Source organism: Equus asinus, chromosome 28 (assembly GCF_041296235.1).
Source record: "Equus asinus isolate D_3611 breed Donkey chromosome 28, EquAss-T2T_v2, whole genome shotgun sequence".
Taxonomy (NCBI): Eukaryota; Metazoa; Chordata; class Mammalia; order Perissodactyla; family Equidae; genus Equus; species Equus asinus.
In genome coordinates this window covers 33,662,641-33,687,709 of record NC_091817.1, presented here as the reverse complement: position 1 = coordinate 33,687,709, position 25,069 = coordinate 33,662,641, and the positions used below count along the sequence as shown (strand labels likewise).

At 47.0% G+C, this 25,069-nt stretch overlaps 1 protein-coding gene and 1 long non-coding RNA gene across 3 annotated transcripts in view; one reads left to right on the top strand and one right to left on the bottom strand.

The window, feature by feature from the left end:
• CDH3 (cadherin 3) overlaps positions 1–19,365 on the bottom strand; it is a 57,299-nt gene extending 37,934 nt beyond the window's left edge. The window contains exons 1-3 of one of the 2 annotated variants that reach the window (XM_044760952.2): positions 19,157–19,365; positions 6,459–6,604; positions 6,131–6,251 (exon numbers count right to left, since the gene is read on the bottom strand). In XM_044760952.2, coding sequence (XP_044616887.1) covers positions 6,131–6,251; positions 6,459–6,509 — 172 coding nt within the window. In that variant the 5' untranslated portion in view covers positions 6,510–6,604; positions 19,157–19,365. Of the gene's footprint in view, positions 1–6,130; positions 6,252–6,458; positions 7,310–19,156 lie in introns of those variants that run through there. The other variant, XM_014827744.3, reaches the window with a different exon arrangement.
• LOC139042340 (uncharacterized) lies at positions 1,384–4,484 on the top strand. The gene is made up of 3 exons (XR_011498976.1): positions 1,384–1,520; positions 3,821–3,900; positions 4,354–4,484. It is a non-coding gene; the product is annotated as an uncharacterized lncRNA (long non-coding RNA).
• Positions 19,366–25,069: the final 5,704 nt, after the last annotated feature.

Below are 25,069 nucleotides of genomic sequence, written 5' to 3'. Positions count from 1 at the left end.
TCTCTCCCCCTAACCCCTAAATGGTTAGTGCCTCACACTTAGGAGTCCAACTGGGGTTCAAATCCTAACTCCACAATTTACTAGCTGGGTGACCTTGGAGAGGTTACAAAGTTACAAGCCTAGGTTTCCTGTCCAGTTAAATGGGGCCAACTCCACCGCCTCATGGGGCTTTTAGGAGGATTAAAGGGGCTTATTACATAAAGTACATAGTGTAGTTTCTGGAACTCAGTAAGCTCTCAGTAAATGGTATTTAGGTTGCTTTTTTTTTTTTTGTGCTTTGCTTTGTTAGAAAACTCTTCCTCACGAGCCCTGCTGCCAGTTGGCAATGCCGGGAAACTAAATGAAACGAAGGGGAAAATTCAGCTGAGGCTGAACACGTCCTGGGGGTCTGGGAAAAGTCTGGAAGGAGAGTTGAGAAGGGATGCTGGGGGGCAGGGGGCAGTATCCTTATTCTAGAAGAGACCTCAAAGATGCTGGCTTCCAGGGGGGCACAACCGGGACTTCAGCCGCTTCTCCTGCCTTTCACAAACATCTCGCTGCCCGTTATGGGATGAGACAAATTCCAAGTGGGAGTGGACCCTGTCTACTTCTCCTTTTGCCTCCTCCCACCTTACACTCCATGGTCCAGCCAGACTAAATGTATTGAAATTCCTGGACCCCATATGCTGTTCCCTTGCCAGGAACACTCCCTACTACCTCTCATGCCCCAACCCCCTTGCCTACTCTTCCCCAGCCTCTGGCTTGGACATCACTTCCTCCAGGTCCGCGCCCTCCTCAGTAACATGTCAGCAGCCCTTCTATGTGACTCTATATTCCCACCCCCCCAACTCCCACTTGATCATATATATAATATACATATGTCATGTATATATATTATACGTAATATGTGTGTGTATGTATATAACTTATTTTGTCTGTCTCCCTCCACTAGCAGGCAAATGGTCAATGAAGCCGCAGTTTTGTGCCTATTTTGCTCACTAATGTATTCCCAGCACCCAGAATAGTACCTGGCACTTAGTAGGTGCTCAATAAATATTTGCTGAATGAAATATTTTACTATTAAAACTGTCTGGTGACTGATCTGCTTCGTCCTCTAATCCGGGAGCTCACTGAGGTTAAGGAGCTGTGGGCCTTGCTCACCTCTGAACATCCAGCACCCAGTACGTACTCAGACATTTGTTGGCTGAATGACCACTCAGCTTGGCCTTGGGCCTCAGACACTTCACCGTCTCTATCATGAGGGAGGAGCTGGACACCACCATCCTGGCCATATGAGGAGGCTGCTGCCCACCCACACACTGATTGGGATAAAACTCTCCAGCCAGGAAGAATCCCTCATCTAAGAAATTCAGGGCCCTTTCCAGATTTCTACTTTGGGGGAAAGCAACAAGTAGTAGCTCAAGGACAAATGGAACGATTTCTCCCCCAAGACGAAGGATATGACCAAATACATAATAAAGACTTGCAGTCTCTCAGCACAGGGCCAGGAGAGAATCAAGAATCCAGAAAGAAGCGGTCTGGTAAGGAGGCTGTTGGCGGGGTGGGGGGATGGTAGAGCCAGAAAAAGCTGACTTTTCAGTACCCAGCCACAGTACTGAGATTCTCAGGTAATTCTCAGTTAACTCAGCAGTTATGCTCCCAGGTGTGTACCTAACGGATTGTACGTGAAGTTTCACCAAAAGTCTGGAACACTAATGTTCGCAGCAGCACTAATTGTAATAGCCAAAGAATGGAAACTTCTAATACCTACCTAGAACTGTAGATAGTCACAAAACGGAACCAATCGCACAAGGACAATCGACTACAACCATCTCCTGAACTAAAGAATCTCATGATGTGCAGTGAAAGCAGCCAGATCCAAGGGGATATTCTGTATGATTCTTTTACATAAAATTCAAATACAGGCAAATTAATCTATAGTATTAGAAGTCAGGATAGTGGTTTTTCTGGTGAGCGAGGGTGGAGACGGGGAAGGAAGGGGCATCTGAGGCACGGTGATGCTGTTTCTTGACCTGTGTGCTGGGAACATGGGGGTTTTAAATTTGTGATGTTCATCTAGCTGTGCATTTATCAGCCCGAAGCACTTTCCTCCACATACATTATTCTTCAATAACAATGGTTCTCTGAACAGAGAGACTTCAGCCTCAGAATCAAAGCTTCAGCTGATTTGGGCAGGGGAGGCCCTTCTCTCCCTCCTTCTCCTCCATCATCCTCCAAATGCTTTGCAGAGCTGTAGTTTCGAGCCCTAGAAACTCATCGCTCATCGTAAGCAATGCCTCCCTCACACAGCTGAGAGGTGAGCACACCCTGCGCTGGGTAACCTAGGAACGGAGTGCTGTGCGAGGAGGTGGGGATGAAGACTAGAGATTTGAGACCTGCTCCCCAGGCACAAGCTAATGGTGATGTACGACAGGCTTCAGCAACCAACCTTCCTCCGCTGCTAAGCCAGCAAGGCAGCCTGCCAAGCTGGAAGCCCCAGTTCCCAGATATTCATTCCTCAGAAGCAGATTGATTGGGCACTGTGGAATCCCCCTGGGTTAAATCCTGGCCTTACTGCTGACTGCCCCAGTGACCTCATGCAAATTTTCTTATCCCCATTTTACCGTTAAGGGAAAGTTACCACCACCTGCTTTGCAAGGCAGTCATAAGCATAAAAAATAATATTAGACTGTAAGCTCCCCGAGGGCAAGGACTTAGTTTTGTTCATTGCCTTAGCTGCAGTTCTAGAAAAGTGCCTGATGCATGCAGATGCTAAATGTGTTTACCGAAAGAATAAAATGTAAATGGAGGGCACAGCCCAGAATGGGGGAATCCAAAACAAAAGGCAATTTTTACACAAGTTGAAATAAGCAAAACCATCTTGAAACGAACTCATGCTCAGTCAGATTCATTACTGAACTTTGAAGTTTCCTACCAAAGCTAATGAGAGTAAGCTTTAATCCCACCCAAATGCTGACTAAGGGTGAGTTGAACCTGCTGAGGGACCATAATGAAGTACTGGATTTCTTTACTGTAATTAAACTGCCTCTCTCAACTGTTCACCATCCAGGATGTACAGGCCACTTTAGGTCACTCACTTTTAACCACGGCACTAATACCATGCAAGGTCCTTCCTCCCACCTCTCCTCTGTATTTGTTTCCAGACCACACTCGAAGGAAGACAGACCCCAGGCTGTGGGTTTGGGGTGGGGGAACATTCCTGCTCTACCTTCCTCCAGACTAACCTCTCACTCTTGGTCTAGGCAAGCCCAGCTTCACCTGACCCAAGCCCCCATCACTAGGACGCTTAGAGACTGTAGCCAGGCCGGTTTCCTCTACAGGAATGGTTCCTGAAAACCCTGTCACAAAAAGGAATAAATGACTAAGCGCTTTCGGGGTACAGGGCTGTTATTGGTGTCTGCAGGATCTGGCGCTCCAGCATTCCACTCCATTTCATCTACCTCCCACTTACTGGTAATAAAAAATGCTGTGGAAGTTAGGAGTCAGAAACTTCCATTCAAGTCCCAGCTGGTCACTGCAGTGATGACTTTGGTGAAGCCACAACCACTCAGGTTTCATCTGTAAAATTGTCAAGATTGGTGTAAAGACCGACTGAGTATTCTATTAACTACCAGGTTCCGGACATAAACCTAAAGGTGAAAGTCACGTCTGTGACCCTCAAAGGAAGCTCTCGAGCTGTTTAACCTAGTGAATTGAATCCATTAGAAATGGTTCCTCCGTTTCTCCATCTTTAAAACTTTCAGCAGGGCTGGGCTACAAGGTTTCTGAAGTCCCAACTCTGAGATTAAGAGCTCAAGTTGCTTAATATTTACCTTACCAGCTTCCAGAGAATGTCAGGAGAATAAAGCAAGCTCAGAGTTGTGAAAGTGCTTTGAAGAGGAAAATGCACATACAAACAAGGTATTAATTATATCGGATAATTTCTTTGAGCCCAACTTCATAGACACCTGTGATATTCATAACCCAGGGGCGAACAACAGGGGCAATTGTTCCTTAGCAATATGGAAACTATTGTCTGCTTGGCTGAACTTGAGAGTTTGTATGTACCCCGAGGATAACCCTTTCAATGTGGCTGGATCCAGGCTGGGGCTCCTGTGTACTGAGGATGGCGAGCTAGCGTTGAGTTCAGGAGGTAGAAAGACACCAGCAGTTGAAGAGTAGGGGAGAAATACCAATATTTTTTGTCAGGGAGTCCCAATTTATTGAGACCAATTGGGCCCAGAAACTTACTTTTTCTTACAAAAGAAGGCAACAGCCTAAGTCACGGGAAGACCACTCTAGGAACCCGTCACGTTGCAGGGAGGCAGAAGTTTAGCCCAAGCACGTTAACCCACGCTTTGTTTTATAACCCAGGTGTGCTCCTGGCATGAACCCACCATTTTCACAACCATACACCAGACATCCGGGAAAGCGGAATTTTCTCAAAAGGTTTAGAATGCCTGACATCACCAAGAAACACTTGCCAACCGGACCATGAAATCGAAAACCTGATCACCGCTTCCCTTCAACAACTTCAAGCTTAGTGAAGTGACAGTTAATCTGATATTTCTTGCTTCAATAAGAAAGATAAAGCACAGACAACACTCAAAGCCGTAGCCTGCTCTCTGAGACTGTAGTCAGAGAACTTGACAATGAGGGGGAGGGGGTGCAGATTTGGCAGAGGTCTGGTTCGCAATAAAGCTTCCTCAGGGAGCCGGAATTGGATTTGGGGCCCTGCCCAAGTTAACATTTTTACAGGTTGGCTGAGTTTCAGTTCGTTAGCCAGTCCGTAATAAACCCATGCGCAAGAATTTAAAGTTTATGAGGCATGGCCTCTTAATGCCTCTCCTTGGCTCCTACAGCCAAGAGTCTAAGGAGCCTGGCCTAGCCTGGGTGTTAATTGTTTTGTCAATCTGCAGAGTTATTTGGGAAAAGAAAAAAAGACTTCCACAACTCAAGGCCTCCAATCCTCTTTAGGAGAAACAAAGGAGAGCCATTCTGTCCCCTAGGCATCACACCCTCACATTCAAGCTGTGGGAATTTGTACCTGGGGGGAGGGGTATGTTGATGGGGGCACTAGAAAAATGCTAGGTGGCAACGTTAATTGTTTTGAAAGCCAGGTAAATTGCAGATCCCTTCCCCAGAAAAATGCATACACAAGTTCTTAGATAATTTCACAGGTTAAGGATCCTCTGGAATCCCACCCAAGCATCCTGGGTTGCACCTCTGTTTAAGAACTTGGTTTTGATCCAGTGGAGGAACCCCCAATGTCCTGGAGGGAGGGAAAGAGGCCCTCATAAGTGGCAGCTGCCTGGGTCTCATAACACACTGGTTCTTCACACCAAAGTGACCCCCCTACTCTCAAATTCTTGAACTTGGAGTGAGGGAGAATAAGTAATTGAGAGATCAAAAATGTGCTTTGATCTCTCATCCACCGCCCCCGCAGCTCGAAGATCTTCGGGCTTGAGACTCCCTACTCCCTCAAGCGCCCTAACATTCCAGTCCCAAGACTGGGGGGCGGGGGGGGGCAGGTGTCCCCAGTGCGAGATGGCCCCAGTGCAGGTGTGGCAGGCCGTTTCCAGGCAGGCTGCAGGGGCGCAGGCCCTCCGGGAAGGGCAGGGTTAAGAGTGCATTCCAGCTGCCGGGGAAGAAGGGGGGCGGGGGAGGGGAGCGAAGAAGAGAAACAGACCCGGTCTGTCTGTCGGAGACACAAAGCACGGTACACAAAGGGGGCCCGAGAGGGGCGAAGGGGGCTGCCCAGGGCACGGCTCATCCCCACACCTGCGCGGGGGTTGAGGGAGGAATGTGGACGGCGCATTCCTCCGCTGGGGCCAGCGGGGGAGAGCTTCCCACGTCCCGGCTGCGCAAGGAGTTCAGCCGTCCCGCACCCCGAAGGAGGCGGTCAAGCTAAGCCACCGCAGCGGGGCAAGAAGCGCTAGACGTCAGAGGGCGCTATGCTCTCCGTCCTTCTCTGTCAGCCGCCCAACCCCATGCTAGCCCTCGAGATGCTTTCTGCGTCTCCCCCATACCTGAGGCAGGTCCCGAAGGCGCCCGCCCCAGCCTGGACACCCCTCGCGCGGGCCACACGGGAGTGGCCCACGTGGGGTCCCCGCCCTGCAATTCCACCCGGCGGGCTCCTGGAGGGTCTTACCTTTCCCAGGCTCCTGGCCTGGTTCCAGCTCCACACCTCCCGCCTCCACGGTCACTTCAGCCTCCTCGAAGCCCGCCCCGCACGGCTCGGAGGCCACGCACGGCAACCAGCAAACCTGCGCCTGAGAGAAGAGAGGGAAAAAAGGGAGGCTGGGTCACAGGCGTGCCCGGCCCTGCACACCCATCCCGGGATTCCTTACGGGGCTCCCTGGACTACCTTGGCGCCAAGGAACCGAGCCCCGCGCTCTCCCGACGCCACCGCCGTGTGCGGACCCCGCCCGCCCTCCAGGGAGCGTCCCGGCCGGGGCAAGAGCAAGCCAGTGGAGTACCTGGAGTAGGAGGAAGAGGAGGGACGAGGGAGGCCCACTAGGGAGCCTCATGGCTGGAGAGAGAAGGGTGAAGAAGGTGCCGCGACGGCGGGCCGGTGCTCCACTAAGCTCTCCGCGCCCCTTTGAGCGCCGTAGTCCGCGGGAGCCTGCGGGAGGAGGCCAGGTGAGCGCAGGTAGGTGCTGATTGGTCCAGCGCCGAAAGGTCCCGCCCCCTCGCAGGTGGGGCCGCGGCTGGCGTGGTCCAGGCCTCTGCGAAGCCCCTCCTGTCCTCCCTGTTGCCCTCCTGCGTTCTCTCGGCTTTTTTGGAGCTGCTCCCAGCAGGGAACCAGGCCCTGTCTCGCAGGTTCTGGGTTCAAGGAAAAAACAACACCCCACCCGCCTCCTCAGCCTCTTCAGCACGCGGAGAAAAGTGTTTCTGTGCCTTGAGGCTACAGTGGAAAAAGAATGGAGACGCATCTGAACCCGACTGGAAACAGAGGCGCCCCATTCATGCTCCCCTGAGGCGCTGTGTTATCCAAAGCTTTGATGGAGGCCGGGTGTGTCCGCTCCACACCCGGCTGCGGCGGGGGCTGCCCCCTGCCTCTTTCTCCACCTCCCACGCCATCCCGCTCCGAGGACTCCGAGGGTTTAAAACTGGCAGTGAGGTCCCGAGGGACTGCGTTACAGAATCTGCTACAACTTGCGGAAGACTCATTACTTCCCTTGCAAAGCTGAAGAAATGGAGGGTAGGAGAGAAGGTCCCAGATTTCGGAAGCCGTGGTGGCGCCAAAGGGTGCGAGGCAGAGGGGTGGTTATTAGCCCCATCATCTCCAGCAACACCCCCCCCCAATAAAATAGAAATAACACTTTCTCAACTTTATGTAAAATGTAAATAACGGCATTTTTTTAAGGCGACTTTTTATTGGTTTAAAATACTGAATATAATCTAAGTAAAAACTGTGCTTGGCGCGCAAAGCAGCCTTCCAGTGAGCCTCCCTTCGAAACAGGTCTCCTACATCCTTCCTGGGAGACACGTGGCGGAGCTGGGATTCCTTCCTCTACTTCAGAGCCGAAGTGCTTTTCTCTGGGCGGCACACAAGTGGGCCCCGGGCACAGAAACGCAATCTCTCCACCCTGCACGCCCTCTCCCCACCGAGCTGAGCTTTCCTACCCTCTGGTTCCCAGGTGTCCCCCCTTCCCTAGGTGCCTTGAGAACCCCAGGCTGACGCCTCCTCGTCTTCTTCTCCCTCCGCAGCTCTGATTTAGGGGTTTGAGGAGGAGACTGGAGTCTCTAATTATAGATTCTTTGGCCCTCAAGGGCTAACGCGATGGCCTGCCTGTCCTTCCCACCACCAGGCCTGGTGGCTAAGAGGAAGACGGCTTGTTTTGCGTCGGTAAGAGTCCTCTCTCTAGCTTCTGGGGCCGCACTGCCTGCGTTCAAACCCAGGTTCCACAACTTATTAGCGCTGTGGCCTCAGGCAGATGAAATAACCCCTCTCACACTCAGTTCTGCATGCGTCAAACGGGGCTATTATGACATCTGCCCTCCGAAGTACTAGGATTAAAGGAATTAATACATATAGGCGAGGATAAAGTTAATTAACACGTTTAAAAAGCTAAACTCAGTACCTGGCACAGACCAAGTGCCCAAATGTTGCCTGTATCATTGCTTTAGGATCCGGCTCATTTGCCCTCCTCCGCCGCCTCGCGAGCGGTTTCTCTCCTCTGTAGCATCCTCATGTTCCCCAAACTAACAGTAAGGAGAAATGCTGTAATCCTTCAATTTCACGGCTGAGCGTAAAGCGAGCAATTGGCATCTGGTTTCACGGGAGCGCTCGGATACCCGGCCTGTGGTCCCTGCAACTGTGGGTTTGGAGCGGACAACGCGCAGGAAGAGCCCGAGGCAGTTCGCTGAGCTCCGCGCCTCCCTCGCCTCGCTCTCCCGCAGGGGGCGCTTCCCTTGCCCGAAGGGAGATTAGATACCCGCATCCTGGCGGCGCGGGCCCCAGACTGGACGCGGTGGCCCCGCCTATCCTAGCCTCGCAGGTTCCCCAGCGCCTGCCCGGAGCCAGATGAAACCATTAGGCGGACAGTTAAACACAAACGAGCCTCGGGATACAGGCCCTAATTAAGTAAACACCCGGCAGGAGGGCTGTTGAGCGCGCTCATTTCCGCCTCCTTCCAGGGCACTCAGCATTCCAGGCGGGGGCGAGGAGAGGAGAGAAGAGGAGAAATTGAGAGTCAGCTCTTCTGCCTGCAGCTTGGACCACGCTGCTGCCTTTTCCTAGCTCCCCTTGTCGGTCGTTCATTCATTCATTTATCCATTCAACAAACATTTGCTCATAGCCTGCTATGTGCCAAGCAGTGGAGATACAAAGTGAACAAAACAGAGAAACACCCCTGCACTCTTGGACCTTCCATCCCAGAGTGTGGGGGGTGGAGGAAAATAAACAAGTAAACATAAAATGTTAGATAATATGTGCTATGTAAAAGAACAAGGACAGAATGGGAAGTGGCAATTCACAGAACAGAAGGTAGGGTTGGAAATTGTAAATAAAGTGATCCAGAAGGTGTTTCGGTCCAGGTCTAGCAGGAGACAGAATCCAGCTTAGATGGATCAAGTCTTAGTGAAGGGTCTAGACGAATGGACGAAGATCAGGGACCCAACAGGGGTTTTTAGGCACCAGAGACAGCAGAAGGGGTTACAACTTTGAGACTGAAGGGCAAAGGGAGGAAATGGTGTCATTGGAAGTCGGGGGTTGGGGGGAGCTGGGGAGTGGAGGACCACCCCTCCCAACTGCAGCTGTGGTCCAGGAGGGACTGGGCCAACTGTCCAGAGCAGAGCAGGGGCGACACAGGGAAAAAATACCGCAACATCTCTCTCCTTCTGCCCTTCATCTCCTGGCAGTGCCTCCCGTGGACCAAACCCACCCAGAAGCCTGAGGGCAAGAAAACGTAGGCAGTGGGGTCCGTGGTGGTCACTCTCCCCAGGCACAGGGCAGGGCGGAGAAAGGCAGAAAATGGAGGAGGGGCAGATGCTCAAATGGGAAAGACCAGAGGCCTCAGTGAGAAATGGACATTTGAACAAAATCTGAAGGAAGTGAAGGAGCAAGTTACACTAAGATATCTGAAGAAAGAGTATTCTAAGCAGAGAAAATAGGGCAGCAGTCTTGGGGCGGTAGATTAGTCGAGACAAAAAATTAAACTGTGTGTCTGCAGTAGAGTGAACAAGTAGGAAATGAGTCCGAGTTGGGAGGGTGGGAATAAATCTTGAAGAGCATCATAGGCCATTGTAAGAACTCTGGCTTTTACTCTGAGAGGGAGGGCAGGAAGGCACTGGAGGTTGTGAGCAGAGGTGTGATGCTGACAAGACCACAGGAGGTGAGGGCAGAAGCAGGGAGTTCAGCTGGGATTCTGTTGCAATCATCCAGGCAAAAACTGAAATGGCTTGATTCAGGGTGGTCATTGTGGAAGCAGTAAGAAATGATCAGATTGAAAAAGAACCCCAGAAAATAACAAGTATTATTGAGGATGTGAGAGAAATTGAAATGCTTATGTACTGTTGGTGGGAATGGAAAACGGTGCAGCCACTATGGAAAACGGTTACTAAAAAAAAATTAAAAATAGAATTGCCACATGATCCAGCAATTCCACTTCTGGGCATATACCCAAAAGAATTGAGTACAGGAACTCAAACATCCGTGTATCCATCCCATGGATATTTGTACATCCATGTTCAAAGCAGCATTATTTGCAATAGTCAAGAGGCGGAAGCAACCCAAGTGCGCATTGACAGATGAATGGATAAACAAAATATTTAACAGGTCCAGAGTTCCAGTTTTCAAGGTGCAAAGAGTTCTGTGGTTGGATAGTGGTAATGCTTGTACAACACTGTGAATGTACTGAATGCCACTGAACTGTACATTATGTGTATTTTACCACAATTTAAAAGAGTTACTAATGGGGGCCAGTCTGGTGGTGCAGCAGTTAAGTTCTCAAGCCTTGCTTCGGCGGCCAGTGTTCACCAGTTTGGATCCCGGGTGCGGACCTGTGCACTGCTTGGCAAGCCATGCTGTGGCAGGCGCCCTACATATAAAGTAGAGGAAGATGGGCACAGATGTTAGCCCAGGGCCAGTCTTCCTCAGCAAAAAGAGAGGATTGGCAGCAGATGTTAGCTCAGGGCTAATCTTCCTCAAAAAAAAAAAGTTACTAAAAAAAGTGATCAGACTCTGGGTATATTCTGAAGTTATTGCCGATGAAATTGGCTAAAGGGTTGGATATGGGGTGTGAGAGACAGAGTGGGTCAAGGATGACTCCAGGGTTTGGGGCCTGAGCAATCAGCAGGATGGCAATGCCATTTCCTGAGATGGGGAAGTGTAGTGGACACTGTCAGGGTGCCATTCAGATCCCCTGGGGTCCCTTTGATGGTTTCTGAGCTCCCATCCCTTAGCTTCTGTGTGCTGACACTCCTAACAGCCTGCACTTGTGACTCTTTAGACGCCTGCCTCCTGCTATTGGGGTCCCTTTGCCCTTGCAAGGAAGTGCCCAAGAGTTCACTTCCCCAGCCCTTAGCCAGTGACCAACTAGCTCAGGAGTATGGAAGCCCAGCTCCCTTCCCGAGTCAGACAAACTCCCAGAGATAATTACATTCGTCATTCCACTGTGGGATGAGGCTGAAGCTCCCCTTGGGGCACTTGGTCTGAAATCACACCCTTGCTCAGCTTCTTGCCCTCTTCAGCCTGCTTCTCTCACTCCTTTATCAGTTCCTCCTCAGGGCCCTTCCCTAATAAGTCATTCAGGCACGTGAATCCTTGTTTCAGGGTCGGCTTCTTGGAATCCCATTGCAGGTAGAGCAAACTTGGGATCAGGGGAAGATGAGGACTTCAAATTGGGGCCTGTTTAGAGATGCCCGGGAGTGGCATGTTGAGGAGGCTGTGGTTGAAGACACCAGTTCAGGGTAGATGTCTGGCCTGCGGATACACATTTGTCACAATGGGAAAGCATCAATGCTGGGGGCAATCTGTGGAGAAAGACTTGCCTGCCTAGAACCCTGAGCCTCTGGGGCCTTCCTGTCTCCGACAAAGTGTGGCCTTCTTCAGAAGTCAGAACGTTCATACTGTCCCTGACACCTTCCATCCAAACAGGGCTGGGACTCTTTCCCTCTTTTTGCTCTTTCAAAAAGAACTGCATCTTCTCTGTGCTTCTTGTCTGCAGTTCACATTTAAACACATGCTACTTACTGCCGAGTGGAATCTCTGGCCTTCTTACTTTCCTCTGAGTGTCCTTCTGTCTCACTCTCCACTACCTCTTTCCTCCCTCCTCGAAAGCTCCTTGGGGTCAGGGATTAGGACTACCAGAATATAACATCTCTAGATTCCCCCAGCACCCAACCAGGAAAAGGCCCATGGCATTGAAGTCAGGGTCGGCACACCTGAGTCTGAATCTTGTGTCTGAAAGTGACTACCTGGGTGACCTGGAGTGAGTTATTAGTCCCCTAGAGCCCTCTGGAACTAGTCATTCCTATTTAATGAGTGATGGTGTGGACTATCCCAAACTGAACTCCTGACCTTCTCCCACAAACCTGATCCTCCCAGTCTTTCTATCTCATCGAAAGGCAACTCCATCCTTCCAGTGGCTCAGCCTGACCCGTCTTTCACTCTGACTCATCTTCTACCACTTACTTGCTCTGCTTTCCAACACTGGCCTCCCTTGGCTCTCCAAACACACCAGGCGTGGGCCTGCCTTTGTTCTTGCACTTCCTTCTCCCTGGATCACCCTTCCCCCGGGTGTCCGCCTGTCTCTCTCCCTCACTCCTTCAGGTCTCTCTCAGGCCTTCCTTGACCTCCCTACATAGATGGCACTCTCCCATCACCCTCTCTCTCCCTCTCCCCTACTTTATTCTTTTCACAGCACTTATCACATCCTGATTTATTAATACAAATATATATATTTTTTGAGAGGCAACATACAGTAAAGATTAAGAGCAAGGACTCTGGAGTCACACTGTCTGACTTTGAATCCTGAATCCAGCTCTTCTGAGCTGTGAGACCTTGGGGAAGTGACTTTCAACCCGCTGTGCCTCAGTGTCCTCATCTGTAAAATGGGATAAGCATAATAATCCTTCCTCAGGGCTGGCCCAGTGGCGCAGCGATTAAGTTCACACGTTCCACTTCATCGGCCCGGGGTTTGCCGGTTCAGATCCCAGGTGCGGACATGGCACTGCTTGGCACACCATGCTGTGGCAGGTGTCCCACATAGAAAGTAGAGGAAGATGAGCACGGATGTTAGCTCAGGGCCAGTCTTTCTCAGCAAAAAGAGGGAGATTGGTAGCAATTAGCTCAGGGCTAACCTTCCTCAAAAAAATAAAATAAATAAAATAATCCTTCCTCACAGCTTATGAATTAACATTTGTAAAGCACTTTACATGTGTTCATTAAATTGTTTTTACTGTCTCTCTCCCCTCATTGAATATATCCTCCGTGAGAGGCAGAGATTTTTGTCTGCTGCACCCCCAGTGCATACAACAGCCTGGCATGAAATAGATACTCAAATATTCACTGAATGAGTGAAATCAATAAATAATAATGCTTAAGCATTTGGTAGGGTGCTAGATGCACAGGAGAAGCAAAATCAATGTGGTTCCCGGACCCACCTCACAGAGCGGACGTGAGATCCAATGAGCTAATATAGGGAAAGTGTTTTACGAAGTGTCTCACAAATGATACAAGTAAAAGTAAATGGAAATTCTACTACTGTTTTCTGAGCATGTACTGGATTCAGCCTCTGTGCTGAGTACTTTCACGCATGATTCCATTCTAATCCTCACCAACTCTACATGGTAGTTCATATTATCCCCTTTTCACAGACAAGGACACTGAGCCTGCGTCCCTTGCCCAAGGCCACACAGCTAGGCAGAAGCAAAGCCACAGTGTAACCCAGTTCTGTCTCACTCCAAACCTCATTGTCTGAATCAGTTGCCAACCTGCTATCTATCAATATTTGCTGCAAGAAGGAATTCGGGGAGCAGGTCTTTGGTATATTAGGAAGAATTCCACAATATCTGATCCTTTCTCTTAAGAACCTCTTAAAATAAACATATTTGCCTCTGGTCCAAGGTTAAATTCTGGGTCCTCCAAGAAATATTTAGAATGAGCTTTTCTGCCCATTTTTGGTAGCAACATTCCCAGAGCTCCACTCCCACACAGCACACTTATGGGGTTGTGTCCCAGAGACAAGCGGGAGTTTTCCAGTCTTCTAGGAAGAAGCCTTAAAACTAGGGGAGGCCTTATTTCCTGCCCTCCCCTCCCCTGCCCAGTGCTGTGCAAACATGATTCCATAGTCTTAAGTCTTTATGTCTGTTCCTGAGCTTTCTGGGTCCCTCCTTTTTATCCGGTGATGTCACTGGCCAGCTCTTCCCATCCATTACTTCTGAATCCTTAAAGGTGCTGAGGCAGCTGATCCCCAGTGAGAAACCTGATCCACATACCTTCCCTTTCCCTGAATCTCGGGTGGGGCTCTGCTGCGTTGAGCCCTGGTGAATTTTTGCCAAGGCCTGAGCTGTCAGTTTCCAGAGATCAGAGGCCAAGCATTTATGTATGTGTGTACATTGAGGGCATGGAATCGATTAATCAATAAGCACTCACAAAGCCCTGAGTCCCCGTGGTTGGCTAAGGTCTAGAAACTTTGAGAACTGTAGAACCAAAAAGGCCCTTCAAGGAAATAATAATACTAACAAAATAATACGCCTGAAAGGCAGGGCTGACCTCTGCAGATTAGGTTTCCCAGGCTCACTTGAGAGATGACTTCCTGCCGGGTTCAGCCAGTGGGAGGCACTAGTGGGAGACTGGAGGGTGGGACAAAGGGGAAAGCCAGGGTATTTCTCCTCCTTCAGCAGTGTCTTGGCAAAGACTGTGTCTTGTCTACAGCTGCAGCTCCTGCTGTGGGTCCAGCTTCTGCCGGACTCTGGGCTCCAGGAACACTACGTTTTCCCTCTCTTCCTCCTGCTAAGGGGCAGATGACTTCCTGCTGCGTAATCTCTAGGTTGCATCACTGTCCCTTGTTTGGCTTCTCAGCCTTTCCGTTACCCCTGCATTAAATTCCCTCTGCTTTAAGTCCTCACAATGGTTTTTGTCTTCCTGATTGGACCCTGACTGACAGAATTGTTAAAACTTACACAGTACTCACTGGGGGCCAGACACTGTTCTAGTGCATTATGCAAATTAAGTTATTTAATTCTACCAGCTGAGGAATGATGATATTCTACAGATGAGAAAACTGAGGCATAGGGAGTTTGATCTACCCTAGTGAGATCCCAAATTTGGATGCATATCAAAAATTGCCCAGGAAGCTAAATAAAAATAGAGGAGGTGATAGAGGCCATCCTAACCCTACTGAATCAGACTTGCCAGTCCGTGGCCCAGGAATCTGGAGATTAATAAGTTCTGCAGGTGATTCTCATGCAGCTAACCCAGCTAACCCAGCCCCCCTCCTGAACTGGTATTCAGGAAACCCTGACCTGGTTTTGGTGATGATGACGCCAAGATCCAGACCAGGAATGTGACCTGCCCACGGCCGCACAGCAAGCTGCGTGGCAGACAAAAACACCACCAAGGACAGCGCTTGCTGCTGCCTCCACTGCCTTCTCCTTCAAGGTCATGTGGCTCGTTCCGATATTTAGACTTGCTCTCGCTAGGAGCCATCTGAAGCCACTTCTTATTAGAAATGTTTTGGAAAACTCAGGGTATAAGCAGACGTGTAGGCAGGATTGCTGAGTGGTTGATCAGTGTTTGGGGAAAGGAAAAGGGAGGCAGTTTCGTCCACTTAATCTTTTATTTTCAGTCCTTCTGAATAACCTCAGGGAGTTAGTTAACCCTTCCCCTGTTCTACCTTACCCATTCTGACCAAGACTGGGGTCAGGCCAGGAATCTATATTTTTTAACAGGGTCCCAAGGTGATCTGACAATTTGGAAAATATAATCAAAATCCAAAAAGCCCAGAAGCTGAATGGATTTCCATAATAAAAACAACCCCATAAGGGTTGGATTTGTGTCTCCCCCCCAACCCCAATTGCTGTATTCCCAGTACCAACAATGGTGCCTGGCACACCGTAGGTGCTTAATAAATATTTATTGAATGAGATAATAATAATGCATTTTCTTGCATTTTAAAAATATTTTCTGTATAGTTATTCACTGATTCTCACAACAGACAGAATAGATATCAGACTCCTAATTTTACAGAAGATGAAACTGAATTCAGAGAGGTTGGGTGACTTACCAGGTCAGACAGCTAATGAGAAGGGCCAAACTCTCTCCATGAAATTCTTCCCTCCCAGCTGATGGTGATGACAAGGAATACAGGTAGAAGAATGCAAATATGAATGCAAAATAAACTACCAGAACACAGGTCAAATAATTTGATAAGAATAAGAAATTCTAGCATTTATCACTGGAGGGGGAGATTGGAGGCCTAAAGATTCCAGGGGACACACAAATCCCTCTGTCTCTGGACTCTATACTTAGTCCTTAATTCGAGCAGTCCTTGTTTGCCTGCTCTGTTAGTAACGGTAACTCCCCTTATTCCATATCATTACATGCTAAGTGCTTTGCACATTTTACTCCATTTAATTCTATCATCTCTCTCCTGGACTACTGCAATAGCCTTCCTCAGTCCCCCTCTAATCTGTTTTCCCCTCTACGGTCAGACTGATCTTTTAAAACTGCTAAGTCTGATCACTTCACCTCTCTGATTAAGATCCCCAAATGCCTCCCCACTGTGCACTATCAAAGTCCTGCCTGGTTTAGTCCCCTCCTACCTCTCCATTCATTACATTCAAGAAATATTTACTGAGGGCCTCCTATGTGTCAGACACTACTTTGGGCACTGGAGATGCAATGGTGAATCAAATAGACAAGGTCCTTCCTTTCAGGGAATTTACAATAAAAAAGTAGAGAAGTAAACAAGTGAGGTAATTACAGACTATTGAAAGTGCTAAGAAGGATATAAAGTAATAAGATAGTCCCTGGGGAAGCCCATTTTTGATAGAATGGTGAGGGCAGATGCTCTGAGGAGGCGACATCAAAGCTAAGATCTGAAGGTTGAGAAGGAGACAGTCATGGAAAAGCTGGGAGAAAGTATTCCAGGCAGAGGGAACAGCATGTGTAAAGGTCCTCAGGTAGGCAACTTCTAGAAACCAGACACAGAGGAGAAGTCAGTGTGGTTGAAGCAGAGTGATTCAGACAGAGAGAGAGAGATATGGTGAGATTAGAGAAACAGATGAGAGCCAGATCATATAAGGTTCTGTATCTACAGAAAGTGGTCTGACTCTCATTCCAGAATAAAAGGAAGCTACTGAAAGAATTTTAAGCAGAGGACAAATATGGCCTGATTTATATTATATAACAATTCTTCAGGTTCTGTGTGAAAATGAATGGGGGATGGGAAGAATGGAAGTAAGGGACAAGAGAGGAGACTGGTGCTTGTCTGGATAAGTGACGATGGACTTGACTAGGCCTATAGTGGTGGCAGAGGAGATGGAGAAAAGTGGTCAGAGTCTCAATAGATCTTTGGGGTAAAATAACAAGACTTGCTGATAGATTGATTTTGAGGATAAAGGAGGGAGGAATCAAGGCCTTCCCTTAGGTTTGGGGCTTGGAGAGATGGTGCTGCCATTTACGGAGATAGAATCAGGTACGGAGGAATCAAGCGCTCCTTCTGGGCTGTGAAGTTGGAGGTGCTGTGAGCTGGCCAGGTGCAGATGTTGATTTGGGCTATCTGGGTCTGGTGCTAAGTGGTTAGGTAGATTGGAGATACAAACAAGTGTGTCTCCAAACAGATGATATTTAAAGCCACTGGATTGGCCCTGAGGCACTCCGACATTTGAAGGCTGGGTGGAGGAGGAAGGACTGGATAGGTCAAAGGAAAACCAGAAGATCAAAGTCAACGGAAGAAAGCGTTTCAGAAAAGAAGTGGTCGACCAGGTCAGATCCTGCAGGGAGGCCATGAAAGATGTGGTCAGCGATATGTCCATTTAATTTGGCTGCTTGGGGTCACTGGGAGAACAGTTTCACTGGAGAATCAACCCAGAAACCAGACTGGATTAGACAGAAGAGTGGACTGGAGGTGAGGAAGCATGTCTAGACAATTCTTTTCAAGTTTTTCTTCAACGGGAGTAAGGAAATGGGGTGTAGCTGCAGGTGTGTATGGTGTCAGGTGAGGGTTGGTTTTTTTAAATGGAATTTACTGGAACCACGTTTTCCAAACTTCAGTCACTGAAGAATCATCTTTGTTTTTGCCCCGTCCTTACACCATGGATGCTCTATACTTAAAATTTTTCTCTCTTTTAATTTAAACAAATTACTTTAAACATTTACTTAGAAAAGCAATATTACTCCATCAAATGGGAAACTAATATCACTTGTCACAAACAGAAGGTCCCTGATTAAAAAATCAGTACAATGAAAATAAAACAATGTCATTAAATTCTAGCTAGATATTGTCCCCCGCTGGGAGCTGAGCCTGGGACCAGCTCTGTTTTTTTTGTTTTTGTTAAGATTTTATTTTTCCTTTTTCTCCCCAAAGCCCACCAGTACATAGTTGTGTATTTTTAGTTGTGGGTCCTTCTAGTTGTGGCATGTGGGATGCCGCCTCAGCATGGCCTGACGAATGGTGCCATGTCCGCGCCCAGGATTCGATTGGGGAAACCCTGGGCCGACAAAGCAGAGCACGTGAACTTAACCACGCAGCCACGGGGCCAGCCCTCCAGCTCTGTTTTAAAAAGGGAATCATTAAGTGTTAGATGTTAAAGACATATTGACATCAAAGTGAGACTTTCTCCTTGAAGGACTGAAAGAGAATTGAAGAGAATAATTTTTTCTCTGTGTGATTTAAACCGCCTAATACCAGGCTTATACTCTGAGAAACATTTCTTAGAATGTTTCTTTTCTTTTGTTATTGAGATATAGAATTTCCCAGCAAGGAGGCCAATGCCAGGCAAAGGCTGTGTCCTCGTGGAATTTACAGTCTGCCCCTCACGATACCCCTAGTGCCTAGCATAGTGCTAGTACGTAGTAGGTATTCTCTCTCTTTGTTTTTTGGCTTATCTATATATTTTTTTCTATTAGTTTTCTACAAAGAACATGTGTTATTTGTGAGTTAAAAACCAGTCTTATTTGAACTCTCATTTTCCAGTGTGTCTAATTCAGAACCTGTCGACTGAAGCCAAAAAGAATAGCGTCAGGATCTCCCTTTGGATGTAAAACCCTGGACTGGGAAGAGAGAAGTGTCCAAACAGAAGAATCCAGCAACAATTCTGTTTGAGATGCAAACAATTCTCCTGATTCCCACTTCTCCACCCCCCACCCCCTCCCCCAATAAGCTGTATTTTATGGGTCCTTACAGCAGCCTTTGCTTTCACACCCTCACACACAATAGTTAAGGACACCAAAGCCGATTTGTCTGCCCTCCTCAATAAAATAGTGACAGCAAGACAAAACATCACCAACAAGTCTTTAAAAATTTAAAGAGCCTGATAAACACCTCCATTTGGCATCTGCCATGGAAGGAAATCACCTCTGGCGTGGGCCTCTCCAGTGCTCCCCCTTTCCCAGACACCTTCTGTACCAACTCCCCACCCCACGATTTACCCTCAGCTGCTTGCAGGAGAATGTCAAGGCCCCTTGCTGGAGGAGTTGGAGGATGGGGAACCCCCGTATACTCACAAGAGTGAAGCTAATATTAGAGTTGATGTTCTTCAAGCATGTTGAGGATCAAAGCCTGAGATCTGAAGCTTTGGCAAGAAGGCAGCCCCGCCTGCGAGCATGGGTGGGCCCCTAGCCTGGAGGCCCTGGATCACAGCACCAGGTGCTATGAACACCAGGCTGAGCCTGCCTGTGACAAGACATGTGTCAGGGCCAGCCCAGAGAAGGCCGGGTCCCCAGGCTGCTGCTGCAGAAAAGGAAGGATTCCAACCATTGTAATTAAATTAATGCAGGAATTTGAGAGGCGGGAAAGCGAAAGTAAAGAACAAAAAAGAAGAAAACAACAATCATATCCTCACCAAACCAAACTAACTAATGTTAGATTTTAGCTTTTTGCGCCAGTCTTTTTCCTATACAGAACTTTAAAAAATGGTGTAACTGGTGTCCTCTTTGTATAATAAGAAAAAAAGAACATTGCGATGAAAGCAAAAATCCTTCTTGATTTCTATTTAGACATCCATTCCCATCTTTGCTTTCAAAGAGACAAATACTCTGAGGTGGTTTATGCCCTCCTCTTTTAAAATACTTGTATGTAAATTTTCTAGTCCTATAACTTGCTTTTTTCACGCAAACATATTTTTGACAATTGTCCAAGTTGATGTACATGAAATTCACTCCTTTATCACCTCCAGCACATATAGGAACCACATTTGTTGGTGGTCATGTCATACCAGTAGCCAAGGCTTAAAAGCATTCCTCTCTACCAGAAACTCTTCTAAGCCCTCTCTGTATACTAACCCCTTGGATTCTTACAAGGATCTAGGAAGACATAGGGATAAGCCAAATAAATTTCTCATCATCACACAGCTGGTAAGTGGCAGGGTGGGATTTAGGGCCCAAGTCTGGGGTCAAAGTCTAGGCTTTTATCTACTGCACCATCCAGCCTGCACTTGGGCTTTCTAGTTTTTGACAGCGCAAGCAAGTCTCAGTATTGTATCAATTAGCTATTGTTGGGTAACAAACCATCTCCGAAACTTAGTGGCTTAAAACAATACTAGTTTATTTTCTCCTGATTCTGTGGCTTGACAAGATAGTTCTTCTGATTTTACCTGGATTCACTTACTGGCTGTGGTCAGCTGGCAGCTTGGCTGGATGGCCTGTGGTGGCCTCACTCACACGTCTGGAGCCTCAGCTGGGATGTCTGGGCCTCTCTCTTCAGCAGGACTTCTTCACATGATGGTGGAAATGTTCGGAGAGAGACAGAGCAGAAGCTGCAAGGTCTTCTGAGACTTAGGTTCAGAACATGGCAATAGTCACTTCTGCTGAATTCTACTGTTTAAAGCGAGGTATAAGACCAGCTCAGATTCAAAGGGTGGGAAAATAGACCCCACCTCTTTTCTTTTTCTTTTTTTTTTTTTAGGAAGATTAGCCCTGAGCTAACTGCTGCCAATCCTCCTCTTTTTGCTGAGGAGGCTGGCCCTGAGCTAACATCCATCCCCATCTTCCTCTACTTTATATGTGGGACACCTGCCACAGCATGGCTTTTTGCCAAGTGGGGCCATGTCCACACCCGGGATCCGAACCAGCAAACTCCAGGCCGGCGAGAAGGGGAACTTGCGAACTTAACCACTGCACCATCGGGCCAGCCCCAGATCCCACCTCTTGATGGGAGGGGCTGTAAAGAATTTGTGGCTATTTTTTTTTTGATTTTTTTTTTTTCCTTCCCAAAGCCCCCTGGTACATAGTTGTATATTTTTAATTGTGGGTCCTTCTAGTTGTGGCACATGGGGCACTGCCTCAGCATGGCTTGATGAGCAGTGCCATGTCTGTGCCTGGGATCTGAACCGGTGAAACCCTGGGCCACCGCAGTGGCACACATGAACCCAACCATTCGGCCATGGGGCCAGCCCCCTGTGGCCATTTTTAATCTACTAAAGTAAGCATCCTTATATATACCGCTGGTGCACGAGATGGGCAGTGTCTCTAGAGTGTGTACCAAGAAGTGGAATTGCTGGAACTTGATTTTTCAACTTCAGTTTCTTAATTATATGAAGATTTTTTTTATCGAGATATAATTCACATCCATAAAATTCACCATTTTATAATGGTGAATTCAAGAGTTTTTAGATTGTGCAACCATCACTATTATCTAATTCCAGAATATTTTTTTTAATTTTTTTTTTTTTTGAGGAAGATTAGCCTTGAGCTAACTGCTGACAATCCTCCTCTTTTTGCTGAGGAAGACTGGCCCTGAGCTAACATCCATGCCCATCTTCCTCTGCCTTACACGTGGGACGCCTTCCACAGCACGGCGTGCCAAGTGGTACCTCGTCTGCGCCCGGGATCCGAACTGGCGAACCCCAGGCCACCGAGAAGCGGAACGTGCGAACTTAACCGCTGAGCCACCAGGCCAGCCCCAGAATATTTTTATTAGCCCAGGGGCTGGCCCCGTGGCCGAGTGGTTAAGTTCTCGCGCTTCGCTGCAGGCGGCCCAGTGTCTTGTTGGTTCAAATCCTGGGCGCGGACATGGCACTGCTCATCAAACCACACTGAGGCAGCGTCCCACATGCCACAACTAGAAGGACCCACAACGAAGAATATACCACTACATACTGGGGGGCTTTGGGGAGAAAAAGGAAAAAATAAAATCTTTAAAAAAAAAAAGAATATTTTTATTAGCCCAAAAAGAAACCCCTTACCCATTAGCAGTAACTCCCTATTCCCCCCTCCTCAGCTCCTAGCAACCACCTGTGGATTTGCTTGTTCTGGACATTTCAAATAAATGGAATCATACAATATATGGTCTTTTGTGCCTGGCTTCTTTCAAGGTTCATCCATATTGTAGCATGTATCAGTAATTCCTTCCTTTCTATGGCTGAATAATATTCCATTGTATTGATTAACCATATTTTGTTTATCCAGTCATCAGCTGATGGACATTTGGGTTGTTTCTGCTTTTTGGCGGTTATGAATAATGCTGCTATGAGCATTCATGCACAAGTTTTTGTACAAACACATGTTTTCAATTCTCTTGGGTATATACCTCACAGTAGAATTGCTGGGTCAATGGTAATTCTATGTTTACCTTTTTGAGGAGTTGCCAAACTGTTTCCCACAGCAGCCGAACCACCTATATTTCTACCAGCAGTGTACAAAGTTTCCAATTTCTCCATATCCTTGCCATCACTCGTTATTTTCCATTTTTTAAAACCATAGCCATCCTAGTGGGTGTGAAGTGGCCTTCACTATGATTTTGATTTGCATCCCTCATTATTAACGATGTTAAGCATCTTTTCACATGCTTCTTGGCCATTTGCATACCTTCTTTGGAGAAATGTCTATTTGAATCCTTTGTCCACTTTAAAAATGGGTTATTTGTCTTTTTATTGTTGAGTTGTAAGAGTTTTTTTAATATATTCTGGATTCTAGATCCTTATCAGATATATGATGTGCAAATATTTTCTCCCATTCTGTGGGTTGTCTTTTCATTTTGTCAATAGTGTCCTTTAAATCACAAAAGGTTTCTATTTTGATGAAATCCAATTTATCTGTTTTTTCTTTGGTTGCTCATGCTTTTGGTGTCTTATCTAAGAAATCATTGCCAAGCTCATGAAGATTTACACCTATGTTTGCTTCTGAGAGTTTTACTTTTAGCTTTTACATTTAGGTCTTTGATTTCATTTTGAGTTCATTTTTGTATATGGTGTGAGGTAAGGGTCTAGCTTCATTCTTTTGCATGTGGATGTCCAGTTGTCCCAGCAACTTTGTTGAAAAGACTATTCTTTCCCCAGTGAGTGGTCTTGGGACCCTTGCTGAAAATCAGTTGGGTACTATTACCACATCGAATAGTAAGAATGATAGCCAGCATCCTTGCCTTGTTCCTGGTTTGGGAATCATTCTATTGTTTCACCATTAAGTATCCTGTTTGATATGAGGATATAGATATATATACTATATATATAAGTCAGGAACACGAATTTTCCTTTAATTCTGGTTTACTAATGTTTAATCGTAAATGAGTATTGAATTTTATCCATTACTTTTTCCTGCAGGTATTGAGATGATTACATTTTTCTCCTTTAACCAGATAGTGTGATGATTAGATTAATAGATTTTCTGCTGTTGGAATGCCACTGCATTTCGGGGATAACCAATTGCAATTATTTTCTACTGTGAGTTTCTTTGCTAGCTCCCTGACTCAGATATGCCTCCGAGGGGCAACATCATTTCCTGTCTTGGCTCCTCATCAAAAACTCCAGTTTCTTAGTTGGCAAATGCTCCTACAAGCTTCCAGAAGCTTGAATTTGCTCATTAATGATGTGATGGAGGTGGACAAGAGGCTCCAGGGCAGAACCTCATGCTTTAGGCTGTGTGAGCATTTGCCACAGAGGAGCCAGGTGGAAGCCAGGTGTCGGGCAAGTAGCAGTCTTCCAAAGTCACCTACTTTTGTCTTTAAGCAACAGATTTCAAATTCTGTCCTTCTCTGTAAAGTTTACTCTGTCTTGTAAACCTTTTTTCAGTGAAAAGTATAATTTTATCATTTTGTGTTTTGAGGACTTCCTCATAGACCAGGAACTGTGCTCAGTGCTTGATACACATTATTAATAATGATGCCAGCTACCATTTACTGATCCTTTACTCACTTCTAGGAACTGTGTTAATTGTTCTACAAATAATATTTCATTTAATTCCCTTAATCACCCTATGGAATAGGTATTTTCACCTCTATTTTACAGATGAGGAAACTGAGGCTGAGAGAGGCTAACTTGCTGTCATAAGTCAGAGCTGAGGTTCAAAACCAGCTTTGTCTCATTGCAGAGCCTGTGCCCTGAATCACTGACATAATGCTATGGGTAATTAGCTTTGTCAGTCCAAACTCCCATGATCAGTATTAAGCACCAACAGCTCCGTGTGCCAAGCGCGTGACCAGCACGTGACCCAGCATTGCCAACGTGATTGGCTGGAGTCATTTGTGGTCCGATTGGTCTCAATGTCAGGCTGTGACACACGCTCACATGAGGCGTTCTGCAGTAACGGCTCCCTTAGGGAAATTGTGGTGTGCGCTTTTTTTTTTTATTTTAAGCTTTTAAAAAATAACAGCTTTATTTGAGATGTAACTCATCTATCATACAATTCCCCAATTTAAAGTGCACAATTCAATATTTTTTGTATATTCACAGACTTAATCATCCCCATAATCAATTTTAGAACACTTCCGTCACCCTAAAGAAGGAGCTCTGTACCCACCAGGAGTCCCTCCTCAACTCCTCCCAAACTCTCCGTTATCAGGCAACCACCAATCTGCTGTCTTTACAGATTTGTCTATCCTGGACATCTCGTCTAAACAGAATCATACAATATATGTCTTCAGTGACTGGCTTCGTTTACTTTGAATAATGTTTTCAAGGTCCATCCATGTTGTAGCGTATACCAGTACTTCATTTCTTTTTCTTTTCAAGTAATATTCCATTGTATGGATGCATCACATTGTGTTTATCCATTCATCAGTTGATGGAGATTTGGGTTGAATCTACCTTTTGCCTATCCTGAATAATGCTGCCGTGAATATTTATATACAGGTTCTTATGTGGACATATGTTTGCAATTCTCGCAATTTGTTTTTTATGTGGTATATAAGCATTACTTATTCTAAGACAATCTTTGCCTGTGTCCAATCCGACCTTCTACAAGTGAAAATGCTCAAGAGCATCCCCTTTAACAAATAGCTGAAAAAATTTGCTAGCGGTGGGTTCATTCACCAACCACAAGTGTGTGAACGGGGTGGAAATGGCTTCCTAAGCAGGGGTCACCTGTTCTGCCTTCAGGGGATCTTAATTTCACCCTGACTGAGTCAGCCTCTGGCACACCACAGGCTCAGTTATCGTTGAGGTGGAACCTCCTCTGGCCCTTGTAGCCCATCCCAGGGATCCCAGA